Here is a 21,702-nt window from a genome sequence, read left to right on the forward strand (position 1 = left end):
TGAGATGAAGCATTCAAATAAGGTAATATCAGGGACATTGAATACAGGGCCTTCTTCCAAAATGTGGGCAGAATATAGAGAATTTCAGGTGTTAGAATAATATCCCAAAGTTCTTAAGAGCAGAAGCAAACCTGTACTGTAGCCTGTGTAGATGGAGTCACCCACACACCTGTGTGCTGATCCTTCTGCTGGTTCAGCCAATGAAAGGGGAAGTCAGGAGGAGAGAGAAGTGAGACTACGCCTTCCCTTTGCTGGTCACAGTTTGGGCAGCAGCTGCGGTCTCCTATCTAAGACCTAAGACCTGCGGTCTCCTATCTAAGACTATCAGGCAGCTCACATCCTTGGCTGCAGCTCGTGCTGGCTGCTACAGTAATATGGTTCAAACCTCTGTATTATTGGTTCCCCATTGTGTCAACAGCGCTTTTGGTCACCATGATCTTCCCACAATTCTCTAGATAGGTCCTTCACTAATCTTTCTTCAATGAAAGACATTAAGCGTTCCCTCTGTTTTCCTCCAAGATTTCAGGGGATACTGAGTGCACACAAGTATGCGTAAGTCATCCACAAGCCCAGAGCAGTGGGTTCTGTGTAAAGGGATTGAATCTTAAGGAAATGCTCAGTCCTCTCTGGGTGAGTAGAGGATGATACTCCATACGCTACCTTTCTCTAACAAGAGAACCCAGAGTAGCAACAGTTCCCCAAACTGGAAGTGCTCAGAACTGGCTGGGATGTCATACAAGACCCATGAGCATCATTTGGGGGATGAGGAGGTTAAACTAGATACACAGCCTCCACATCTACTTCAGTCTTTACTCTCACATTCTCATGTTGCCAGATTTTTCTAAAACCAAAGCAATGTGTGTCTTTTTGTGTGTTATCCCAAATAGACACTGTCCTCTGGATTTGGGCATTGTGAGAGAATAGAAAAGTGGTGCATGGAGAGAGAAAAGCCAATAAAGTGTGCATTTGTGAATGGGTTCCTAGTCTCTGCTGAGGCATTTCTTAGTCTGTCTTACACAGAGCTCTGCACATCACTCCTGAGTGCCCAGTCCATTACTGTGAAATCCCACCAAATACAACTCATTCTTCTCCACACAGATGCCAGTAAACACTTACTCAATTGAACTGCATTTATTTGGTTTCTTGCCAAGTACAAAAGGAAATGTGAGTGAGAAACCTCAGATAATTGAAACTGGTTAGCTCTGCTGTCACTGGAAGGAATTTTTTTCAAACCTTCTTAAAAATATCCCCCATGAGAACAGTAAGAGGAGCCCAGTGTTCTTACTCTTGAAAAAAAAACAACTTGCCCACAACGAAGTACTGGGGAAGAGGAGTAAGACAGACTGAGCTGCAGGCTGAACAACGTGAGTAAACTTGATCTAGTGATTTCTTTGGGTAACTCTGGGATGCTGGTATAATTTTTCTGACAAATGAAACTTAGAATAGAATAATGTCACAGGATGAGGACTGGACCCACACTGGGTGTGTTTTCTTGACCTTGTATAGAACAGATTTCATATCACAGGTCAAGTAGATTTTGAGAGTACATTTCTTAACCCTGAAGACAGTGAAACAAATAAAGGATTTAGGGTGGAAGAAGCAGCAAAAGGGAACCTAGGTAAAGTTCAGCTTCGACTCCCTAGAAATGTTATAGAAAAGAAGTGAGCCACACTGGGCTGTGTGAACTCAATGAGAGGTAAAAGTCACAGTGACAGAAGTGAGCCAGGGCGGGGCTGCTGTTAGCTCACTGGAAAGTCTGAGAAAAAGAGGGTTTGGGGAGACAAGTTCATGGGGTAAGCCCAGAACAAGCTGCTGCTGCCTGCTGCTGCCCTGGTTTCAAGTCTTGCAGATCCTGAGAGTTTAAGAGGAAGAAAGTAGAAAGGTCACAGGCATGCTCTAGAGTGAGCTCGCACTGGTATTTTTTGTCTTCAGGGATTTTATCTCTCTTCTGCAGATGACAGTGTTAGGGGAGGTTTTCAGGCCTCCTAAGTGTAATTCATCAGCCTCCTAAGTGTAATTTTAATATGATGATGTATCAAAATGAGCACATAGCACAGTTTGGAATTATTCTTTGTCCTGCTTTAGTGGTTACTTATCTTGAGTCTCTCTGGCTCTAATCAAGTGTTTGTTACTTATTGCCCTGACTTCATCCATCCCTGAGTTTGGCTGGCATAGATGCCATTATTAGGGTTCCTGTCCTCTATCTCTCACCAGGGTGATTTAAGCTATTTAGTCATGGGTCCTGGAGGAGAGGTATACACCATTTGTTCTCCAGTGATCTTGATTAGGGAGATGAGGTTTTGTGCATCACTGGCTGGTTGTCCATTGGTCAAGTTCTTTGGCCTTGTTTAATTATCTCATCTCAGTTTTCCCATCCACACCATTAGAAATTTTTCTAACTTCTAAAAATTCTGCCTTATTTCTTCCTCAGACACTTCCATTCTGAAGTATTTGGAGGGTGATGAGGGAGAACGGCATGTCTTCAGAAACGGCTTTCTGCTGACAAGGCTGTTGTCCCTGCCTATGTAAGGTGAAGATGCCTCTCTCTGCTTGCTCTAAGGGAGACAAGGGAGTGGGATCTGAGACCAGAACAGAGAGGTCACTGGCTGGTTCTTCTAAAGTAGAGATATGCAAAAATCTCCACAGAGCCACTGCCTTCCCATGGAATTGTGGTATTTTCGAGGTAACATTTTTGCCAAGGTTAAAAAGGCATGGCCCAAAGTTGAGGAGATCTATATCTAGGGAATCAAGGGTGGGTAGAAACCAGGTAATAGTCTCCCAGATTAAGCTGGCAATGGGGTTCTCCCCTCTCCAAAGTTATGAGTCCATGTGGCTTGGTCTTAGATTTTCTTAAGATAGTTTCTTCTACTTGACATGAAGAGTTAATGCAGCAGGTTTTGTTTATGACTGCACACATCTCTCCTATGCTACTAAGTAATCAAGGGTTAATCTGTTACCTGGTACAACATTAGCAAGAGAATTTGAAGACTGTTGTAGATTTTGGAAGGCATGGCTAGTACTTTTTTTAGACCATGTATACTATTTGCTAAGTTAATTAAGGTGGCATCTGATAAGCAAACCCTCCCCATGGAATATTATGCTGATGGCTGCCCTTATGCCAGTTATAATAGTCTTATCCTCTTTATCCTTCTTGTCAAATTGTTACCTCTAAAATACAACAATTCCATGGGAAGGCAGTGGCTCTGTGGGGATTCCTGCATATCCCTACTTCACAACAATCAGCCAACGACCTTTCTGTTCTGGCCTCAGATCCCATTCCCTTGTATCCCTTATAGCAGGCAGGGAGAGGCATCTTCACCTTACATAGGCAGGGACAACAGCCCTTGTCAGCAGAGAGCCGTTACTGGGGGCATGTCCTTCTCCCTGTGGCTTTCATTCTTTGACAGTGAACAGTATTATGAACAATGACAGAAATTTCTCATGGGCTAAGAAAACCTAAGGTTTACTGGCCACTAAATTTTGTGTTCTTAACACATGGGTAGGCCACAGCAGGTAATAGTTAGTGCAAGTTGGTATAAGATCCACCATCATATGGTAGGCTATTTTGGAGGTGTGTGCAAAGAAAGAGGTATCCAGGAGGGGCACAAGCTCAGCCCACATATGTTGTTGAAAACCAGGCCTGTGAGGTCCAGCCCCAGCAGGTGTTTTCTATGCAGTCATGAAAAGGGTTCCTCCTTTCAGGAGGCAGTTTCTTCTTCCTGTGGGGCTGTAGGTGCTCTGGGGACTTGGTAAAAAGGTTTCCACTTTTTAGAATATTAGTTTTTTCTCACCAATAACTCTAAGTGTTCTGCAGGTCATTTTGAGAATTAGCTTTCCAGATATCTAATTTAGCCCTGTAGTCTAGTGGACACTAGTGTGTCAGATTGAAGGCACAGAAAACATTGTCAGAAAAAAAGTCTTTGGATATATCAAAGTTAGGACAGGATTATCTAGTTCAAGTTTAGTGACACATTCATTAGACATACAACAATGCCAGCAGAGTTCTGTAAAGGTCTTGCATAAGAGCCTTAATATTGGCCAGTTTTATTCTAATGACCAGAGTGAGGCTGGTGCAAGAAAAACCATCCGGAACTGGAGGGAGGTTTACTAAAAAAGAACTGGCTTTTTCAAGGTTTCTGAGACACCGCCAAAACAAAAGTTTTTGTTGAAAGTTTTAGGTTGATCCTGAGGTAGGAGTGCTCTTTGTATTGGTTGTTCATGGCAGAGCCAGGGATTGTGAAATTGATTTTCAACAGCAACAATATTGGAAGAGCTTGCCAGTATATTACTCCCCCACTCTCCTCATAAGGTCTTTACTACAGGAGAGATATGAAAATAGGATGGATAAACATTTTTGGTTAAAATTTAAATAATTTGAGTGAAGTGTACAGAAACATTTTTTTTCCTGGAGGAAGAGGCTTGGTGTACTAACAGACTAGNTGATCCTGAGGTAGGAGTGCTCTTTGTATTGGTTGTTCATGGCAGAGCCAGGGATTGTGAAATTGATTTTCAACAGCAACAATATTGGAAGAGCTTGCCAGTATATTACTCCCCCACTCTCCTCATAAAGTCTTTACTACAGTAAAGATATGAAAATAGGATGGATAAACATTTTTGGTTAAAATTTAAATAATTTGAGTGAAGTGTACAGAAACATTTTTTTTTCCTGGAGGAAGAGGCTTGGTGTACTAACAGACTAGTAGAGACAGTGTCAAAATTCTGAGAAAAACATTACATTAAAGCCTGGCCATTACGTTATTTATCTGTAATGGGTTCTTGTTTCTTGAACAGGAATTTGAGGTCCTTGATGGGGTTCACAAGAATAGGAGTAGGTTTATTATTCCTGTGGAGACTCACAAGAAACAGGTTTACTTCAAGATAAATAAACCAAACTGACTATTTCTATAAGACTTACCAAACTCAGGGTGCTTAGTAGGACTTCGTGTGGGTCTTCCTATGTGGCCTGTAGTTGGGACTCAGGACTATTGTCCCTCCAGGGTTTTCAATAGACCATGTCCCCTACTTTAACCTGTTTGTGTCAGGAGTCTTTACCAAGGGCAGGTGGAATTTTGTTTCCATACTTTTACAATGCCTTTTGTACCTGTCCTACATTAATGTAAGATAACAACTGGACAATTTCTTCATCTAGCAGCAGGTCCTTCCTCTTTCTCTTGTCTGTGAAGCTCTTTATTTCCACTTCAGTTTTAAATGATAGCCTTGCTGGCAAAGTAGCCTTGGCTGTAGGGCCATATTTTAAACAGCAAAAATGTTCGATGCCACTATCTTCTGGCCTGAAACGTTTCTATTGAGAAATTAGATGACAGTCTTAGGAGAGTTCCTATGTAGGTAACTAACTGCTTTTCTCTTTGGACCTTTAAGATTCTCTCCTTGTCTTTAAGCTTTGCCATTTTAATTATGACATGTCTTGGTGTGGGCCACTTTGGGTCTATCTTGTTTGGGACCCTCTGCACTTCCTGAACTTGTGTGTTGCTTTCCTGCACCAGAAAGTTTTCAGTCATTATTTCTTCAGATAGGTTCTCAGTCACTTGCTCCCTCTCTTCTCCTTTTGGTATTTCCATGATGCAGCTAGTGTCACACTTCATGTTGTCCCAACAGTTTCTTGAACTCTGCTCCTCTTTAAAAATTTCTCTTTTTCTTTACTCTTCTGCTTGAGTATATTTTTCTACCTTGTCTTCCAAATCACTGATTTGAACTTCTGCTTCACCTACCCAACTGTTCATTCCTCCCAGTGTATTATTTATTTCACATAGTGCATTCTTCATTTCTCACTGGTCCTTTTTTAGGGTTTCTATGTCCTTTTGCATGCTATTTAGGGTTCTTATAATCATTACTCTGAACTCTCTATCTGATCGATTACTTGCCTTCAATCATCTAGTTCTTCTTCTGGAGAATTCTCTTTCACTTTCTCTGGTTTGGCACCTATTTCTTTGTCTTCCCATTTTGGCTGCCTCCTTGTGTTTGTTTCTATGTACTAGGCACATATATAAAGACTGGTGCAGACCTATGTAGCACACTGTAACTGGCCCTGGGCAACAAGTTTGGAATTATCAGTGATCCACACCCTGTGGCTCCTTCTGCTGGGCCTTGGCATGTGCAGAAAGAACCAGCTGTGCACCTAGGCTGGTTTGCTCCAGCTTCTGGCCTGCAGAAGTACCAGTATATGCTTAAGTATCAGAGCTCCCAAGCATTGCCTTCACCTACAGCCTTTCTGGTAGGCTTAACAGTCTCCATCTATACTCCCCAACAGCCCTGCTTAAGTTCCACAGTATGGAACAAGAGGGATTCCTGAAGGTGGGGCTACTGCTTCCCCTCAGACTGATGCCACGTGGAGGGGAGTGCTGCCAGAGAAAGACAGCTTCTACAGTACTGGGAAATGACTCAGCACAAGGACCCTGATAGCTGACCCTTCGATTCCCTCCCCAGAGCTACAAATCCTAGACTCTCCTCACGTGGCTCTAGGCAGCTCTGCTCTCCCTTTGCCATATCCACGGGGACAAGGCTGCAAAGGAAATTTTGTGCTTTGGCCCTTTAAGAGCTTCACTGCTTCTCTGCCATCTCTCCCAGCAAGACAGAAACCCAGCTTCTTTTCAAAGCTGAATGTTCCTTGGGTTCCATTCCCAGTTCTCCTTCTCTGGGCTTGGAAGCCCACCTTGGAGTTTTACCACTCACTTCTCTGGGGGAACCCCCCTCCCCCCATTGCAGCTCAAATATTGCTAAGGAACTTCAATCGCTGTCTCTGGGAACCCAACCAGCCCTCTAGCACCTCCGTACTTCCTACCAGTCTCATTGTGGTGGTGTGGTTTCCTCCATAAGTGCTTGGCTATAACCCTTCTCTCCAGCTAGTGTTAAGTTGGTTATTCAAGATGATTTTTCCTATAATTTAGTTGTAGTTTCCACCTTGGTCCTGGGAAGAAGGTAGTGCTGCTTCCATCTACTCGGCCACCAGCATGGATCTCTACCTAATAGCTCTAAAACAATATGAATAAACTCAAAATGGGTGGCAATGCTCAACTGAGATAACGAAGGCAAAGTTCTTTTTCAATGTAAGTGTCACAGCACAAGTGAAGGATTGTTCAATTGCATTTGTTTTTTAGCAGCATGAATTCAATGACTTCAGCAGGACCCATGGCCAATACTGTATTTATGGCAGCACCCCACAATGCACATTCTGCAATCCCGGGGAGTATGACTCAGGTGACCATGTATCCTCACAGCCAGCCCCAAGTCAACATAATTCCTGGGAACCAACCTGGCCTGCAGACACCTACAAGTGCACCACCAGCCCAGAGAGTCTTCAAAGAGGGCAAAATCTTAGGGGTAAGTAAGAATTCACACCACAGTCTGGGGACCACACTGCTGGACTCAGGGGAGAGATAAGGGTTAGAAATACAGAAATGGAAAATCTTGCAAGTGGAGCTGGAGCTGACCCAGCCTTTCCAAACTCAGGTGTATTAGGAAGGTCAGCAGTGGAGCATCACCAGGGCCTCAGTATGATGCCTCATATTTTCTAAGTTAGGCATTTTAGGAAAGAGAAAGAACGGCAACAAAGAAGGAGAAAATTGATAGGTTTTTCCTGTTGCAAAGAATCCATGTTGACCATGTGGCCTCTGAAAGAAAGGGGGTGCAGCAAACCACAAGGAGTGCCTGAAGCCCCTATAATGTACTTGAATGGAATCTTGGCCAATGGCAACAATATAAGAGCTCACTCTGATTCTCCCCCTAGAAGGCTGTCCTTAGACAGGGGTAGGCCCATTTCACTACATACCTAAATAATGAGATGCCCAGTTTGTGGTCCAGCCTGCCCTGTTTCAATTTCTCCCTTCTCCCTCATAGACTGCTCATGGAAATGTCAATCAATACAACCCATTGGGAGGGCCATCTATACCAGCCAAATTTTAAAATACCCAACAATTCCATTTCTGAGACTTTTTCCTGTAGATATACCTGTGAACATAAAAAATATGGCGTGGATGAGGTTATTTATTGAAGACATAGTTTTTGTTAGAAAAAGAATGGGAACAACCTAAATATCCTTCACTATATTATTGGTTAAATCAATGTATTCTACATCCAAAAAATCAAATATTGTGGAGATATTAAAAAAAGCTCCTTGCGTAAAAATGTAGACACACACCCAAACTATATCATTAAAGAGTATAAATTAGAGGCAGATATTGCATATAATTTACCACAATTTGTGCAAATTTATGGAAATAATATATTTGTATTCACTACCATTTTAATAGTATATACATATACATGTATATGTAGATACACATGTATATGCACGTGCATGTGTATATTTGTATAGCACATATACACATGTATGTGTATATACATTTGTGTATCTACATAAACATGTATATGTGTATGCATAAATGTATGTATATGTGTATATATACCATTCCAGCAGGAATATGTAATAGGTTTCTACTGCCATAACAAACTACTACAAATGGAATGGCTTAGAACAACAGAAATTTACTGTCTCACAGTCTGGGGGACAGAAGCTTGTAATCATGGTGTCCATGGGGCTGTGCTCCCTCTGCAGGCTCGAGGGGAGGACCTGCCCTGGCCAGTCTCCATGATTCCAGTGATCGTGGCCTAAGGCAGCATAACTCCACCCTTGGCGTTCTCCTGTGTGCATGTGTGTCTCTTCACATGGCATGCCTTCAAAAGGGTAGCAGTACTAGAGGATTAGAGATGACCCTATTCCAGCACAGCTCATATTACCTAATTATGTCTGCAGCAACCTAATTCCCAATCGGGTCCCATTCTGAGGCAAAGGAGACTAGAACTTCAACATATTGATTTGATGAGAGAATGGCAGATGCAATTCAATTCAAAACAAGATTCCAAAGAAATAGGATGAGCAGAGACACTTATCTACAAAGGTGTCCATCACAGTGCTGTGTATAGTATGAAAATATAGAAACAATCTTACCTGCCCAATATCTCCATTCCACCTACTCCAGAGCCATTTTGTATTATCAGTGCAGGTGCCTGAAAAGTTAATGGAAGGATATGCACCAAACTATAAGAAGTTGTTATATATCTAAGGAGAAATTATGGGTAGTTTTCATTTCATTTTTACATTTTTCACATTATTTTTTTTTACCAACAAAACAGCTTTGTTAAAATAAAAAGCAGGCAAGGGAGGGTAGTTGACAGGAAAGGATTCAGCACAAAAACAAATGTCTCACCTGTGGTTTCCCTGACAGGCCCTCCAGATCCTGATTGGACTGCTCCACTTTGGTCTCGGCAGTATCCTGGGGACCATGATGACTAAGTACTATATACCTGCCTCACTTATTGGAGGCTATCCCTTCTGGGGTGGTATCTTCGTAAGTAATGAGAGTCACCCGCAAGTGTGTTCCTGAAACTGCCAACACACTCAGGGCCCCCTTGTCAAGCTGTGTACTTTGCTGCAGAAGTTTTCCAGTCAAGAGAGCATTTTAGGAAAGAGCTGGGCTGTGAACCCAGCTCAGGCCTTGTTCACTAAGAACGTTGGTCTGCTTCACAGCCAGAACCAGTACCACAGACTGGGAGGCTCAACAGCAGACATTTATTATCTCACATTTCTAGGGGCTAGAAGTCCTAGATGGAGGTGTCAGCAGGGTGCTTTCTTCTGATGCCTCTCTCCTTGGCTTGTAGAGGGTCGTCTTCCTCCCTGTGTCTTCACATGGTCTGTCTGGGTCTATGTCCTAATGTGTCTTCTTATACGAACACCAATCATATTGGATTAGGGCCCGGCCATGTGACAACCTTTAATGTCCATCAACTCTTTAAAGGTCCTACCCTCAAACACAAGTGCTCCTCAGCTTACAATGGGGTTATGTCCCAATAAATTCGTCATCAATTAAGGACATCCTAAGTCAAAAAGGCATCAAATACTACACTGCAGAATATGGGCTGTTCATCCTTGTGATCATTCTCCTGACCAGGAGCTGTGCTAGCTGCAGCTGTCCAACATCATGAAAGAGTATCTCACCACATTCTGCTCACGCAGGAAAAGATGGGTACTCAGAATGCGAAGAACAGTTTCTGCTGAAGGCATATCACTTTCACATCGTCGTAAAGTCAACAAAACCATAAGTGCAACCATTGTGCATCTGGAACCATCCATACAGTCACATTCTGGGGTGTGGGGGTTTAGGGCTTCAAAAGATGAATTTTGAGGGGATGCAATTCAGCTTAAAATTCCAAGTGACAGCCCTTCAAGGCTCCATGGACCCACACTGGGCACCTTTCCTCATTAGCCCACCTCAGAGGTCAGGAGACCTTCCTCTGGATCATCAGCCCAGAGGCGACATCTTTACGAATTCACACAAACAAAGACGTATTGAGAATTTTACTCGTGTTGACCAGTGCAGGCCCCCAGCCTGAGCTCCAAGAGAAACACATTTCCACCACTTGTTCAGAGTGGATGCCCAGCCCCAGAAGAGTCATTAAGAAGAGGGAACTCAACCTGGAGTCCACAGGTGGCCTCAGAGTCCTCCTTTCCCTAAATATTTAGTATATTAGAGATTCCTTTTTCTGGAAAAGTCCATAGCGTTTATCACATTCTCAGGGTCATCAGTAATCCCTAACAGGTAAAGAACCTCAAGTCCTTTCCCTTCTCCAGGGTCTCGCCTTTATGATTCTCTTGCAGTCTCCTCAGTGCCCTCCCTCCTGCACACACAGCCACTCACAGTCCCTCCTTCTCCTCCCTCCCACCACCCATCTCCTTTACCTCCCTGCTATAACACACTCTGTCTCCAGAATCACACACTTATCTGTGACTCTGCAACTTTTCTCACAAATAGCACAACTCCAGACTAACCTGGACATGAGGCAAGTCACCCTCTCCCATAAAAGAGCCCGGAGACATTTGTCACCCTCCTGCATATATAGCATCAGTAAATCAGCAGGGCTTATGTTCTTGGGAACACTTTTGTCTGGCGCTGGCTTTCTCTTCTTCCCATTCATGTCTCACCTCTGAGGCTGAAGTCCCCTCTCAGTTCTACACAGACCCAGACTGGGAACTCAGCCCAAATGCCTCCACTCAGCCACAGACACCTATGTCTGCATAACAGACTGCAGTGGAGCTTGGGGCCATGGAGAAGATAGCACCAAAGAAACAGAGTTGCTATTGAGCACTACAGTCTCTCATATCTCATATTCTTAAGGACCCTGTGGACGCCCCAATATCTCAGATGCCTTGGTGGCCATCTCTTCTTCCACCAGGATGCTGCTCAGGGCCCAGCAGCCCTCATGACATCCCCTTTCCCTTTTTCTGCAAGGAGTTTTCTCTTTGTTGCCTTCTTGGCTCCAGGTCTATCTTTGTATTTTCTCGGGATCATTAATGTCTTCCTACAAACCAAGACCTATCTCCTTGGCTTCCTCAAAGGGACCAGCAGGAACATCACAAGTCCAACCTTCTGTTTCCTTCACTCCCCTCAAGTCTCCATAAACTCAGGAATATAAGATTGAGACTTATTATTCACTTACAGGAAAATTGCCATTCCTCTTAGAAGGTCAGGCAGCCAGAGCAAGTTTTCATTGTGAACACCCATACCCCTTACATGGGCCATGCATCTACTCTGAAGGGGAGGGAGTGTACAATGAGGGTTAAGATCATGACATCTGGAGCCAACTACCTGGATTTGATTCCCGTATCTGCTACTTGCTGGATGGTGTCAGGTGTGTTACTTGAAATCTCCAAGCCTCAGCCCACCCTTTTGTAAAATGGGAATAGTAATAGTTCTTGATGGGCCATTGTGCAGCTAAATAAGGCAAGGTTGGAAGCACTTCATGTAGGGCTCAGCAAACCTTTCATTAAACACTGGCCAAGGCCCTCTCAGACCATTAGTGACAGCAGGGCATCCCATCAGCCACTGTGCCTGCAGAGCATGAGTGCTGAAGTACATGCACACAATGGACTCCACCGGTCTCGTACTTGATGTTCAGCACCATAGAGATGCAACATACACCTCTGTAACCAAAAGTGATTCATCAAATTGTAGACAGGCAAGGACAGTGTTGGGGAATCTCTTCCCTGTCTCAACAACAGCCCCTGTGCCTTACTGAAATTTTGGGAGGAGATCAAGAAGTTGTGCATGTGGGGAAATAAAAGATAAGGAAAGAAGGAACTTTCTGAGTGTCTACTATGTGCACTCAGATATACAGGGCAAGGCAAGATACAACAATGTGAGACTCAAGAAAAAAATTATCTCATGATAATGACACTTAGGAAGACATACAGTTTTTCTCATTTTATACATGAGGAAATAAATACTTACAGAAATGAGTAACTTGCCTAAGATCACATGAATTCATGCAAAAATTTCAAACTAGCTCTGATATATCCTAGTATGTACATGTATCCCACTTCACTGCCTTGTCATTTGGTGCAAAAGAGTTGATTCATTCATTTCTTCATTTACTCTTTTCCCCATGTTGAGCTGGAACACCCAGCAGAGGAACCTAGCATGTGTGAGAGAATTGTGTGTGTGACCAGAGTCACAGGAGCCTGAAGAGGGGCTCTGATCTCTAACCTCTTTCTAAACACCCTCTCTGTGTCAGTTCATCATTTCAGGATCCCTTTCAGTGGCATCAGAGGAGCAGCCAAATTCTCCTTGCCTGGTAAGTCACATCCTGAGAAAGGCTCTCCCAGCTATGAAACTATAGTGAAAACACACAACAGAGGAAAGAAGGTAGCACACAATCCCTCCTCCATTCTTGCACCTACTTACAACCATACACAGGGCACTGACATGCATGCTCACTCATACTCACATGCTAAAGCACACCAATCTGGCCAAGTCACAAGTGGGAAAAAGTCCAGAAGATTCGGGGGAAGGAAGGGAAATACAGACATGTTTGTTGAGGTGTCAGGGTGTGGAGACACAGAGAGTAACTCTCCAAAGAGAATCTTACAGGAGGAGGCAAAAAGCTTCCCGGGGCACAGCTCTCCACCCCAGCAGAGCAGGGGGCTGACACTGCCTGCAGCGCACAGAGCCGACCTCCAGACACTTCTGCAGGGAAGCCAGGGCAGGTTCAGGCAGCAGCTTCCCTAGGAATCCAACCAACAAAGCTCTGTCAATCAACATGGACAAGGCCTTGTGGTCCCCTTGCAATGGACCAAGAAAGCACCTTTGTTTCTCTCACAGCAGGTTATCTAGGATGAGGGTCCCCAGGGTTGCCAGGTCCCACACCACATAAGATCTATTTGAAAACCTCCAAAGGGAAGCTCAATTTTGGCCTGGCATTCCTACCCTTGGCCCACATTTGTGGAGCATCGGTCACATCCCAAGACACGGGGGCTATATCTCCTGCCTATCTTCCAGGGGATAAATGGGTCAAATGTTTCCCAAAGATTATCCTTGGGGTACTTGTCCCACAAGAAACTTTATGGAGATTGTTAGGTAAATTTAGGGTAAAAATCTCTATTTAGTAGTCCTATCTGTGGGAAATAACTAATTTTTGTTAAAGACTCTGAGAAGTCTTGCACTTCAGATCTGTTTGACTTTGTTTGATTCAAGTTTTTTCAGTCTTCACTTACCCACAAACTTTTTTGCACAGAAAACCTCTTTACTTGCTGTAGAAGAAGGGTTCCCAGAATTGACATTAAGATACTCTTTTGGGGACTCTGTTCATCTCAGTTTCAATCGTTTTTCTCTCTCACCCTGACCCTCTGTGTCTTCCTCAGCTGAAGGGCAGCTTGGGCATGAACATCATCAGTGCGATCTTTTCTGTGGTGGGAATCTGTCTCTTTATCACAGATTTTTGTATCAACCAACCATATGTCTATGAGCATTGGAAAGTGGTAAGTACACCCCTTGACCAGCACTCCCCTAGGTCCAGCTCAGCTGTATTTAGAAAATCATTGGAAAGAGCCATCAAGGAGATTAAACTAGAAATTATAAATTAACTGTTAAGGATTGACTGTCAATGAACTATCCAGAGAATGTGAAACCCTGAAGACTGCAAACATAGGGCATTTGCAAACTGTGATGTTGTGATTTATAATAAGAAATATATCCATTTGTTCTTCCTTCCCATTAAAAAAAAACTAAAGAAAAAATCAGTGAAAAGACACTGACCACTGAGTTTCTCCACCAGGCACTACAGCCAAGAGAGGTGCTGCCAGAATCAGAACAGAGTTTTCAGTCCCTGGCTGTAGCTTTATTGCTATGTTATTCTAAGCATGTGACTTTTCTTAGTCTTAGTTTCTGTTTATAAAGCAGTACCTACCTTTTGACACTGTAGGAAGAATTAAATACAGTTCTACATACAACACACAGGTGCCCACCAACCTGCATCTCTACTCACAGGGTCACCTTCTTGCCCATTACTACAGACAAAGGCATTGACAAAGTTCTTCTATAAAGGGCCAGAGGGTGAATATGTAAGGCATTGCTGGCCATTTATTTAATCCAATAGATCCAAAAATCTCATTTCTAGATGTAATCCATGTAGAAAAATGATTACTTCAATATTTTGCATTTTTGGAACCATATCATTGAAATCAGTGCGTGTTTTGCATTTACATCACATCTCAAGTCCTCAGCGGATTTCTGGCTACCAGGTTAGTGGGTGCAGCTACATAAAAACCCAATGCCTTCCCTGCACTACACCCTGTCCTCCCTGCCCACTCAAGGTTATCACTGCTAGTGCTTCTCCCCTCTCTCTTGTCCCCCCCTCTCTTCTACATCCACTTCCCACCTTTGCTACAGCTTCTCATCAGCATCTACATACCCTTCTCTTTCCTTCATCTTCAAAAACAAACAAATTACCTTTCAGTTACTGCAGCTACCACCCTAGGTCTGTGGCCAAGTCAGGAGAAAAGAAAGAATTGTCTGCCTCACTCTCTCCTCTCAAAACCTCTCTTGAACAGACTCTAACCACACTTTCAGCCTCACTTCTCCAAAAGCCTCCTCTGCTCAAGGTCCCCAATTTTATTTGGAGACCTCCCAGTGGCTTCCAGGCCCTGCAGCTGGTGTTCCCACACTCATGATGATCATTCTCCTCTCTGTCGCCATTGCTATTACTTTTCATCATTTTCTCTGGCTTTGTCCTCATTCTTCTGTTTCTCTCTCTGCTCATTGTTTTGGCAACCTCATCCTGTCCGGTGACTTGAAACACTTTCTCTATGACAATGCCTCCCCACACCTGTCTGCCTGACTTCAGTTTCTTTAGTCCACTTGTACCTCCTCACATCTTGAAATTAGCATACTCTTTTCTTATCTTCAGCTTTTTCATCCCAAAATTCCCTCGAGTTTTCTTTTCTCCATTGATGGCAACTGCATCCTTCCAGTCACTCAGGAAAAAACCTTAGTGAAATCTTTCACCCTCTCTTTTTCTCCAATGCCTCAGGCAGTCCTGTGCCTTTCACCATTACAGTGCATCCAGAATCCACGCAGAGCTGCCACCAACTGGCTTCTAATCTCAGTTCTGCCAATAACTGTTCTCAGGAACAGAACCACCCCATCCCAGCCACTCCCCCCACCTCTGGCCTCAGTCCACCCATCTGAACAAGGAGGAATGTACTTGGTCACAGCTTTGCAAATGATGAGCCAAGTGTTGGGGAGCTCCAAGGGCTGAACAAGCATGAATGAAGACTCACCAGATAATAATTATCACTTAAACTACTTGAGGAACTCTTCTCCCTTGTGAAACATTTCTTTTTATGTTTTTATTTTTAATTACCATTGACATTCAACATCATATTAGTTTCAGGTGCACAGCCTAGTGGTTAGACATTTGTATACCTTTTGAGGTGACCACCCAATCAGTGCTGTACCTGTTTGACACCACACATAGTTATTAAAACCGTACTGACTATATTCCCTGTGCTGTACTTTCATTTTCCTCCCTCTGACTATTTTCAAAACCATAGATGTGTACTTTTTAATGCCTTCATTATTTTCACCTATCCCCCAACCCTTCTCTAATTAGAAAGTTTAATTTATAAAGAATTTGGTTGTTGAAAACACATTTGAAAAGCACCAGCATCCTTTGTGAAGGCCTCTCCTTCCTAAGCTTCTGATATTCCTGAACAAAGACATCATTGCCCTGCATTTCCCTTTGCCTGGACACCCTGTCCTACATCCCTGTCTCTAAATCCCGCCCTCAGCAGGGATCTCTGTCTCCTCAGTGCCCCAGGCAACCTTTTGACTTTTTTGTAGCTTTTCTCATGTCTAATGTGAATTATAATCTGTATCTGAATTGTCTTTTCCCTTATCAGATTGTGTCTCTTAAAATGCGTTCTTAGACACTCATACCAAACAGATGTTTAATAAATACGTGCTAGCCCTGGCTGGTGTAGCTCAGTGGATTGAGTGTGGGCCTGCGAACCACACGATCGTGGTTCGATTTCCAGTCTGGGCACATGCCTGGGTTGCAGGCCAGTTCCTGGTTCCCAGCAGAGTTCGCATAAGAGGCAACCACACATTGATATTTCTCTCCCTCTCTCCTTCCCTTCCCTTCTAAAGATAAATAAAAATAAAACTTTAAAAATATATAAATAAATAAATAAGTACGTGCTAAATTTAGGGGGAAGAGAAGGACATTGCTCAGGAAGTTCTCTCCAAAAGGGAGGATGCTCTGAGCAGCCAGCTGTCGTGCACGCCGTTTTTTAAATCATCGTTAAACAACATTTGTTTGGTACCTACCCTGTATCAGGCACTTTCACTTTCATATCTATTCTTCCCCATAATTGGGATCTAAATGATTTAAGGAATTATTCATCCTTTGTCCTTTAAGAAATAAAGCAGATTCAACCCTAACTCTCTCCCCTGAAATAGGAACAGACCCCATTCCCCTGGGTATTCTTGGAGAAGAGTGGGGAAGGGCTTAGAAGTTGCCTGGTCCTCAGGTGAAATCTACTACTGCTGAACTACTTCAGCTTGGGGGTCTTTGAACTGACTTTTCCCCTAAATTCAAGACAGCCCCAATTATTTCTCTCCACAAAATGCCTCTGTCAGAAGCCGGGAAGGTTGTTTCACTGGCTCACTTTCTCTAAAGGTTCAGAGGGATGGTGGAAGTTTACATCAGAGCCCAGACAACTACTGAAGACTGAAGATTCCACATCCCTCACATACCACATGCCTTTGCCTGCAGGCTCCACCTCCCATCCTGTTGCTTGGTCAGTCTTTCTCCTCTAACCCTCTCACTTTCCTTTCCACTGCTTGTCCATGCTCCCAAATTTCTATTCACTTCCTACACAGAACAGTTTCACTGTCTGACTCCAGACCCCATTCTTACGTCTCATCCCCTGTGCCTGAAACAAGGTATCAAGGTGTTGCCCTAAACATCACTATTCTTTCCCAACGAACACCCACAGTGTTTGCCCCTCACCAAAACCTGGTGAGACATTTTCTCCATGACACAAAGACAAGGTTACGGGACTTCCTTAAAGTCACAGCCACTGTCCATTGTAGAGACATCCTCTGAGACAGGCCTTGGACTCCCAGGGCAACACTAATAACCGCCTGTTTAGGTACCATTCCAGATCCCTGGCAAAGCTACTTCTGGCGTGCTGCTCATCTTCAGCCTCCTGGAGCTCTGCATTGCCTCCACATGTGCCCACTTCGGCTGCCAAGTGGTCTCCTATGTGAGTCCCAAGATCCTCAGTGGGTGGAAAGATGCCCCAGAGAGGGTGGAAGCAGAGGGATCTTCAGGCTTCCCCTTCCTGCTCAGGACCATTGGAGTGTGGTAATGTGTAAAAGCATCCTTGCATGCCCCGTTCTCACCAGAGCACCTCCTGTGCTTGTGTTTTCCAGGACACCGTGGTCTACCAGACCGTCTACGTGTCAAACCAAGTGCCCAACCCAGAACCAGAGAACTTGCCACCATCTTATTCCAGTGAGATGCAGCACTCCAAATAGGCCAAAGGCTCTGGAAGCATCTTTCACTGGGGTCAAAAAAATCTACCCTTTTCATGCTATTAAAACTTAGCTTTTTTCTTCCCTGAGAAACTAAGCAACATGTCTGTTAATTGTGTGCACCCTGGATTCCTTTTATTTCAGGCTAGTAAATTGTGCTGCGCCTCTATTAAAAAGGAGTCAGGAATTTCAAGTGAATTTTAACAAAGGGGTCCTCCCTAGGGTATCCAGGTGTGGGGACATCATGTGCGTGTATTCATGTGCTTTCCTTGTGGGCTTAGGAGTTAGAGGAATAAATGTCTAAATAGCCAAAGCTTCATTCTTTCCATCATTCACTCATTGAATAAATATGCACCAAGATTTCATATGTTTAAGTCTCTTTTATGGCAGAGCAATGGTGAACATGGGTGAACACACCAAGTCCTTGACTTCAAAGAACTTTTCCCCAGAAAACAGACCAAAATGCAAGCAACTTTCTCTAACATAAGGCAGAAGATAGGGTTGTGTACAGAGGAAAAGAGGGAAATGATTTATTCTGGCAGTGATGGGGAAGGCAGAGAACAAGTCTGGAGGAGGAATCAATATTTGTTGGGGCATTAAAGGACAGACTCGGGGGTTTATTTTGTTTGTTGTTGTTGGGTTTTCTGCAATAAGAAACTGCAGTGTTGGGAGATCTTTGGATACAGTGGGTCATCCACTATCATGATCATTTTTTATACATGGTTACCATGATGCAATAGCTCTCAAGAATATCGTCTAGTGTATCTTCGAAAATTTTGATGCCTTTATACATGGAAGAATAAGCACAAATTCAAAGAGAAATGACTATGTTTATAATTTCCAGATATGCAGACATTAATTTAATATCATTATCTATGTTGACCAGTTGACTTCCAAACGGTTACGTGACAACAGATTATGGTAGTGACCTGTAAAGTCCAGCTGCCATCACATTTCCTGTCAGGTGGAAGCCTGGCAATAAATTCTTTGTTGTTTGCACTACATCCAGAACATGATCTTACCCTTTATCTATTTTTAGTTGCTGACTTTACCTAAGAAGTTTTCTCTAAATGGCATGTGAATGCATTCCATGTGCTTCTACTCCATCACTTTCTCTGACCAGGGGCCAGTGGCTTCCCATCAGCTGCTCAGAAGTGGCTGAGGTTCCAAGGCCTCCAGTGGGTTTTCTAGAACTGAGTGGGGCTTAGGAAATCATGGGCAACAAAAATGGAGATTGGAGCATGTAATATTCTGGTTTCAGACCAGCCCTCCATCTATCCATTTTGTGAGCTGAGACATTTGTTCATTGGGCTCCCTAAAAGGGGCTGGATGGTTTGGACCATTCTCAGAGGGTAAGGTGCTCAGAGTGACCCTGGGCCTCTCTCCATTTCCTTTTTTACAGTTGCCTCTCACTGTCCCATCTGACTCCACACGTCCTCTGTGTGAAGATCTACATTTTCCACCTTGACCCTCCACTCTGTTCTCAGAGCTTTCTTCCTGACTTGTCTGACCTTTGAGTTAACACACAGGCGCCAGATCAGTCCCACCTCCTACAGTGTGGATGGCCTCAGAGAAAGCAACTTGAAACACACTGTATGCTTCTCCAGACAGGTGAAACCTGCCACCTGCACTGCTGAAATCACCAGGGGCCTTATTGGAACAGACTCCCTTTCCCATCCTACTACCCACATTGTTTGCTCTGTGTGCTAGTCCCTCATTTCAGGGGACCCATTCACCAACTAGGGTGACAGATCACTGCCACCTGTGGGCAATAAGTTGTGTGCTTGCTCTGCACTTTTCCAGAGCCATCCACTGCACACCTCCATTCACTCCATCCCCTCCAGAAGGATGACACATGAAAACTGGAAGAGACCTGGGACATCTATGGATAGATGGAAACACACAGGTGGAGAGCAAGAGCATTTTTCCAAGGTTGTGGACCCAGCTGGGAGCATAAGCAAGACCCGAACCAGAATTTCAGAAAGCAAGCCCAGGGCTCCCTGCAGAAGCAGAGACACCTGTAGGAAAAGTGGGTGATTTAGTTCAGAAAACAGTGTCTCTACCACCCTGACAGCTTCCTCCCACATCCTGACGCCCTATTCCAGTGGCAATACTGCTGTCACCAATGCCACCAATGTCCCCATTTTCACAAGCTCAATGGGGTTTTTTTCACACTTACTTTTTCTGACCTTTGCAGAATTTTGACCCAACACTGTTGAAAACACTGTCTCCTGCTTCTGCCACAGCCTCTCTCCAACCTGATATTTTCTGACTATGAAATTATTGCCATTCTGGCAGAAGGAATACCAGCTGTCTCAGTGATTTGGCTTTTCATCTCTGATACCAATGGGTTGAGCACCTATTCATGTATCCTTTGGCTATTTAGTTTTCTCTTTTTAAGCCACTTAATTTCTTTCACCTATTATTCTACTGAGCTGCTTGCCTTTTTCTATTTGATTCCTCAGGTCATTGTCTATTCTGCATGTTTTCCCTTTTGTGTGTGTTTCAAGTATCTTCCTCCAATATTTCGGCTTCTCCTTTTACTTCCTTTAGGGTATCTATGATGAACAAGAGACCTTAATTTTAATGTGATCTAACATGTTTGAAATTTTATGATTCATACTTTTTGTGTCATGCCTCAGAAATATTTTCCTGGATTTCCCCAAGAATTGTTGCAGCATGGAGAGCCATGCACAGCAAAGCAGTTCAGCAAAGTGCTGGAAGTCCAGCGTCAGTAGGAAGATGAGCCTGGATTACAAAAGAGGCTACCAGTGCCCAAGAGAACTGCTCGGAATCCAGTGGCTCTTACAGGGGCTGGCAGAAGCCTCCACACACCCACATAGATTGAAGATTTAATCTACAGCAAGAGGACCACATCCTGAGTGACACTGAGTTACGTGACACTGAGTCTGTACGTGACACTGAGTTACGTACAGAGGAGCTAACACTCCTGATGAGCAGAAAAGGCAGTCACCTCTTCACTGACAGCCACATTTCAGTTATTGCCTTTGAACCCAAAGCACAACTAGAGGAGAGAGATGGGAGGGGGCCAATCCCCCATCAACCATCCCACTAAAACCACTGGAGCCAAAACACTAAGTTAGGGGAGAAGGAAAACTTTGACTCACACATGATATTGAAGGCTTAAAATGATCACTCAGAGGCTCATGAGCCTACATGAGAACCTTTTAATAACAAAACTGAAACACTGTAATGAAAGAACCATCCACCCACCTCCACTCACCACAAGAACTAAAACTTCACAGTCCCTTTGTATGAACCTGAGTGCCCTTCCCCAGAACCCTGGTCCTGCCTTCCCACAGTGCTTACTGTTCTCAGTTCTCTTGGGTGCCTAGCACAATTGAAACACCTAATGTACTGGAATACATTGGCAAAATTTCCAATACTCTGTGTGAGCTCACACAAATAGGTGCACCTAAAATATTGGAATGCATTGGCAAGCTTAACTAATACCCTGTGATAGCTAACACTACATTTTCTAGCACATGAACTCCTGTAGGGGGAGCCACCAAAGGAGTCCCCAGTCATCCCACCAGGCCTGCTCTTCACTTCATGTGTGGGGAGCACCAGTCCACATTCTGCTCATGTTCTGACTCGTTCAGCCTTTTTTAACTCTATTTACACTTACTGCCCCCACTGATCTCAGATGTTCTGCACAGTTGAAAACATCAATGAGTCTCTGGAGCTTCATAAACTTCCTTTACCATTTTCCCATAAGACATGCACGTTGATTACTATGAACAGAAAATGATAGCCCAAACCTAGGATGATGATCTTCGTAGATGTCCTCCTG

At 43.8% G+C, this 21,702-nt stretch overlaps 1 protein-coding gene and 1 long non-coding RNA gene across 2 annotated transcripts; both read left to right on the forward strand.

Moving 5' to 3' along the window:
- The first annotated feature begins 1,278 nt into the window (after window positions 1-1,278).
- LOC118996885 (membrane-spanning 4-domains subfamily A member 8-like) lies at window positions 1,279-18,253 on the forward strand. The gene is made up of 7 exons (XM_037060484.1): window positions 1,279-1,364; window positions 7,116-7,338; window positions 9,243-9,365; window positions 12,586-12,645; window positions 13,712-13,828; window positions 17,504-17,617; window positions 17,787-18,253. The coding sequence occupies exons 2-7, from the start codon at window positions 7,120-7,122 to the stop codon at window positions 17,889-17,891; spliced, it is 738 nt and encodes a 245-aa protein (XP_036916379.1). The 5' UTR covers window positions 1,279-1,364; window positions 7,116-7,119; the 3' UTR covers window positions 17,892-18,253.
- On the forward strand, window positions 16,072-16,649 carry LOC118996887 (uncharacterized). The gene is made up of 2 exons (XR_005068570.1): window positions 16,072-16,308; window positions 16,542-16,649. It is a non-coding gene; the product is annotated as an uncharacterized LOC118996887 (long non-coding RNA).
- Window positions 18,254-21,702: the final 3,449 nt, after the last annotated feature.

Source organism: Sturnira hondurensis, unplaced genomic scaffold (assembly GCF_014824575.4).
Source record: "Sturnira hondurensis isolate 20B ecotype Veracruz unplaced genomic scaffold, ASM1482457v3 Scaffold0011880, whole genome shotgun sequence".
Lineage (NCBI taxonomy): Eukaryota > Metazoa > Chordata > Mammalia > Chiroptera > Phyllostomidae > Sturnira > Sturnira hondurensis.

Bases quoted from the DNA above. Each gene is read 5' to 3' on its own strand.
- LOC118996885 (XM_037060484.1), top strand. From the start codon at position 7,120: ATGAATTCAATGACTTCAGCAGGACCCATGGCCAATACTGTATTTATG. The intron at 9,366-12,585 runs GTAAGTAATGAG...TCTCTGTGTCAG, and splicing joins CCTTCTGGGGTGGTATCTTC to TTCATCATTTCAGGATCCCT. The intron at 17,618-17,786 runs GTGAGTCCCAAG...TGTGTTTTCCAG, and splicing joins GCTGCCAAGTGGTCTCCTAT to GACACCGTGGTCTACCAGAC.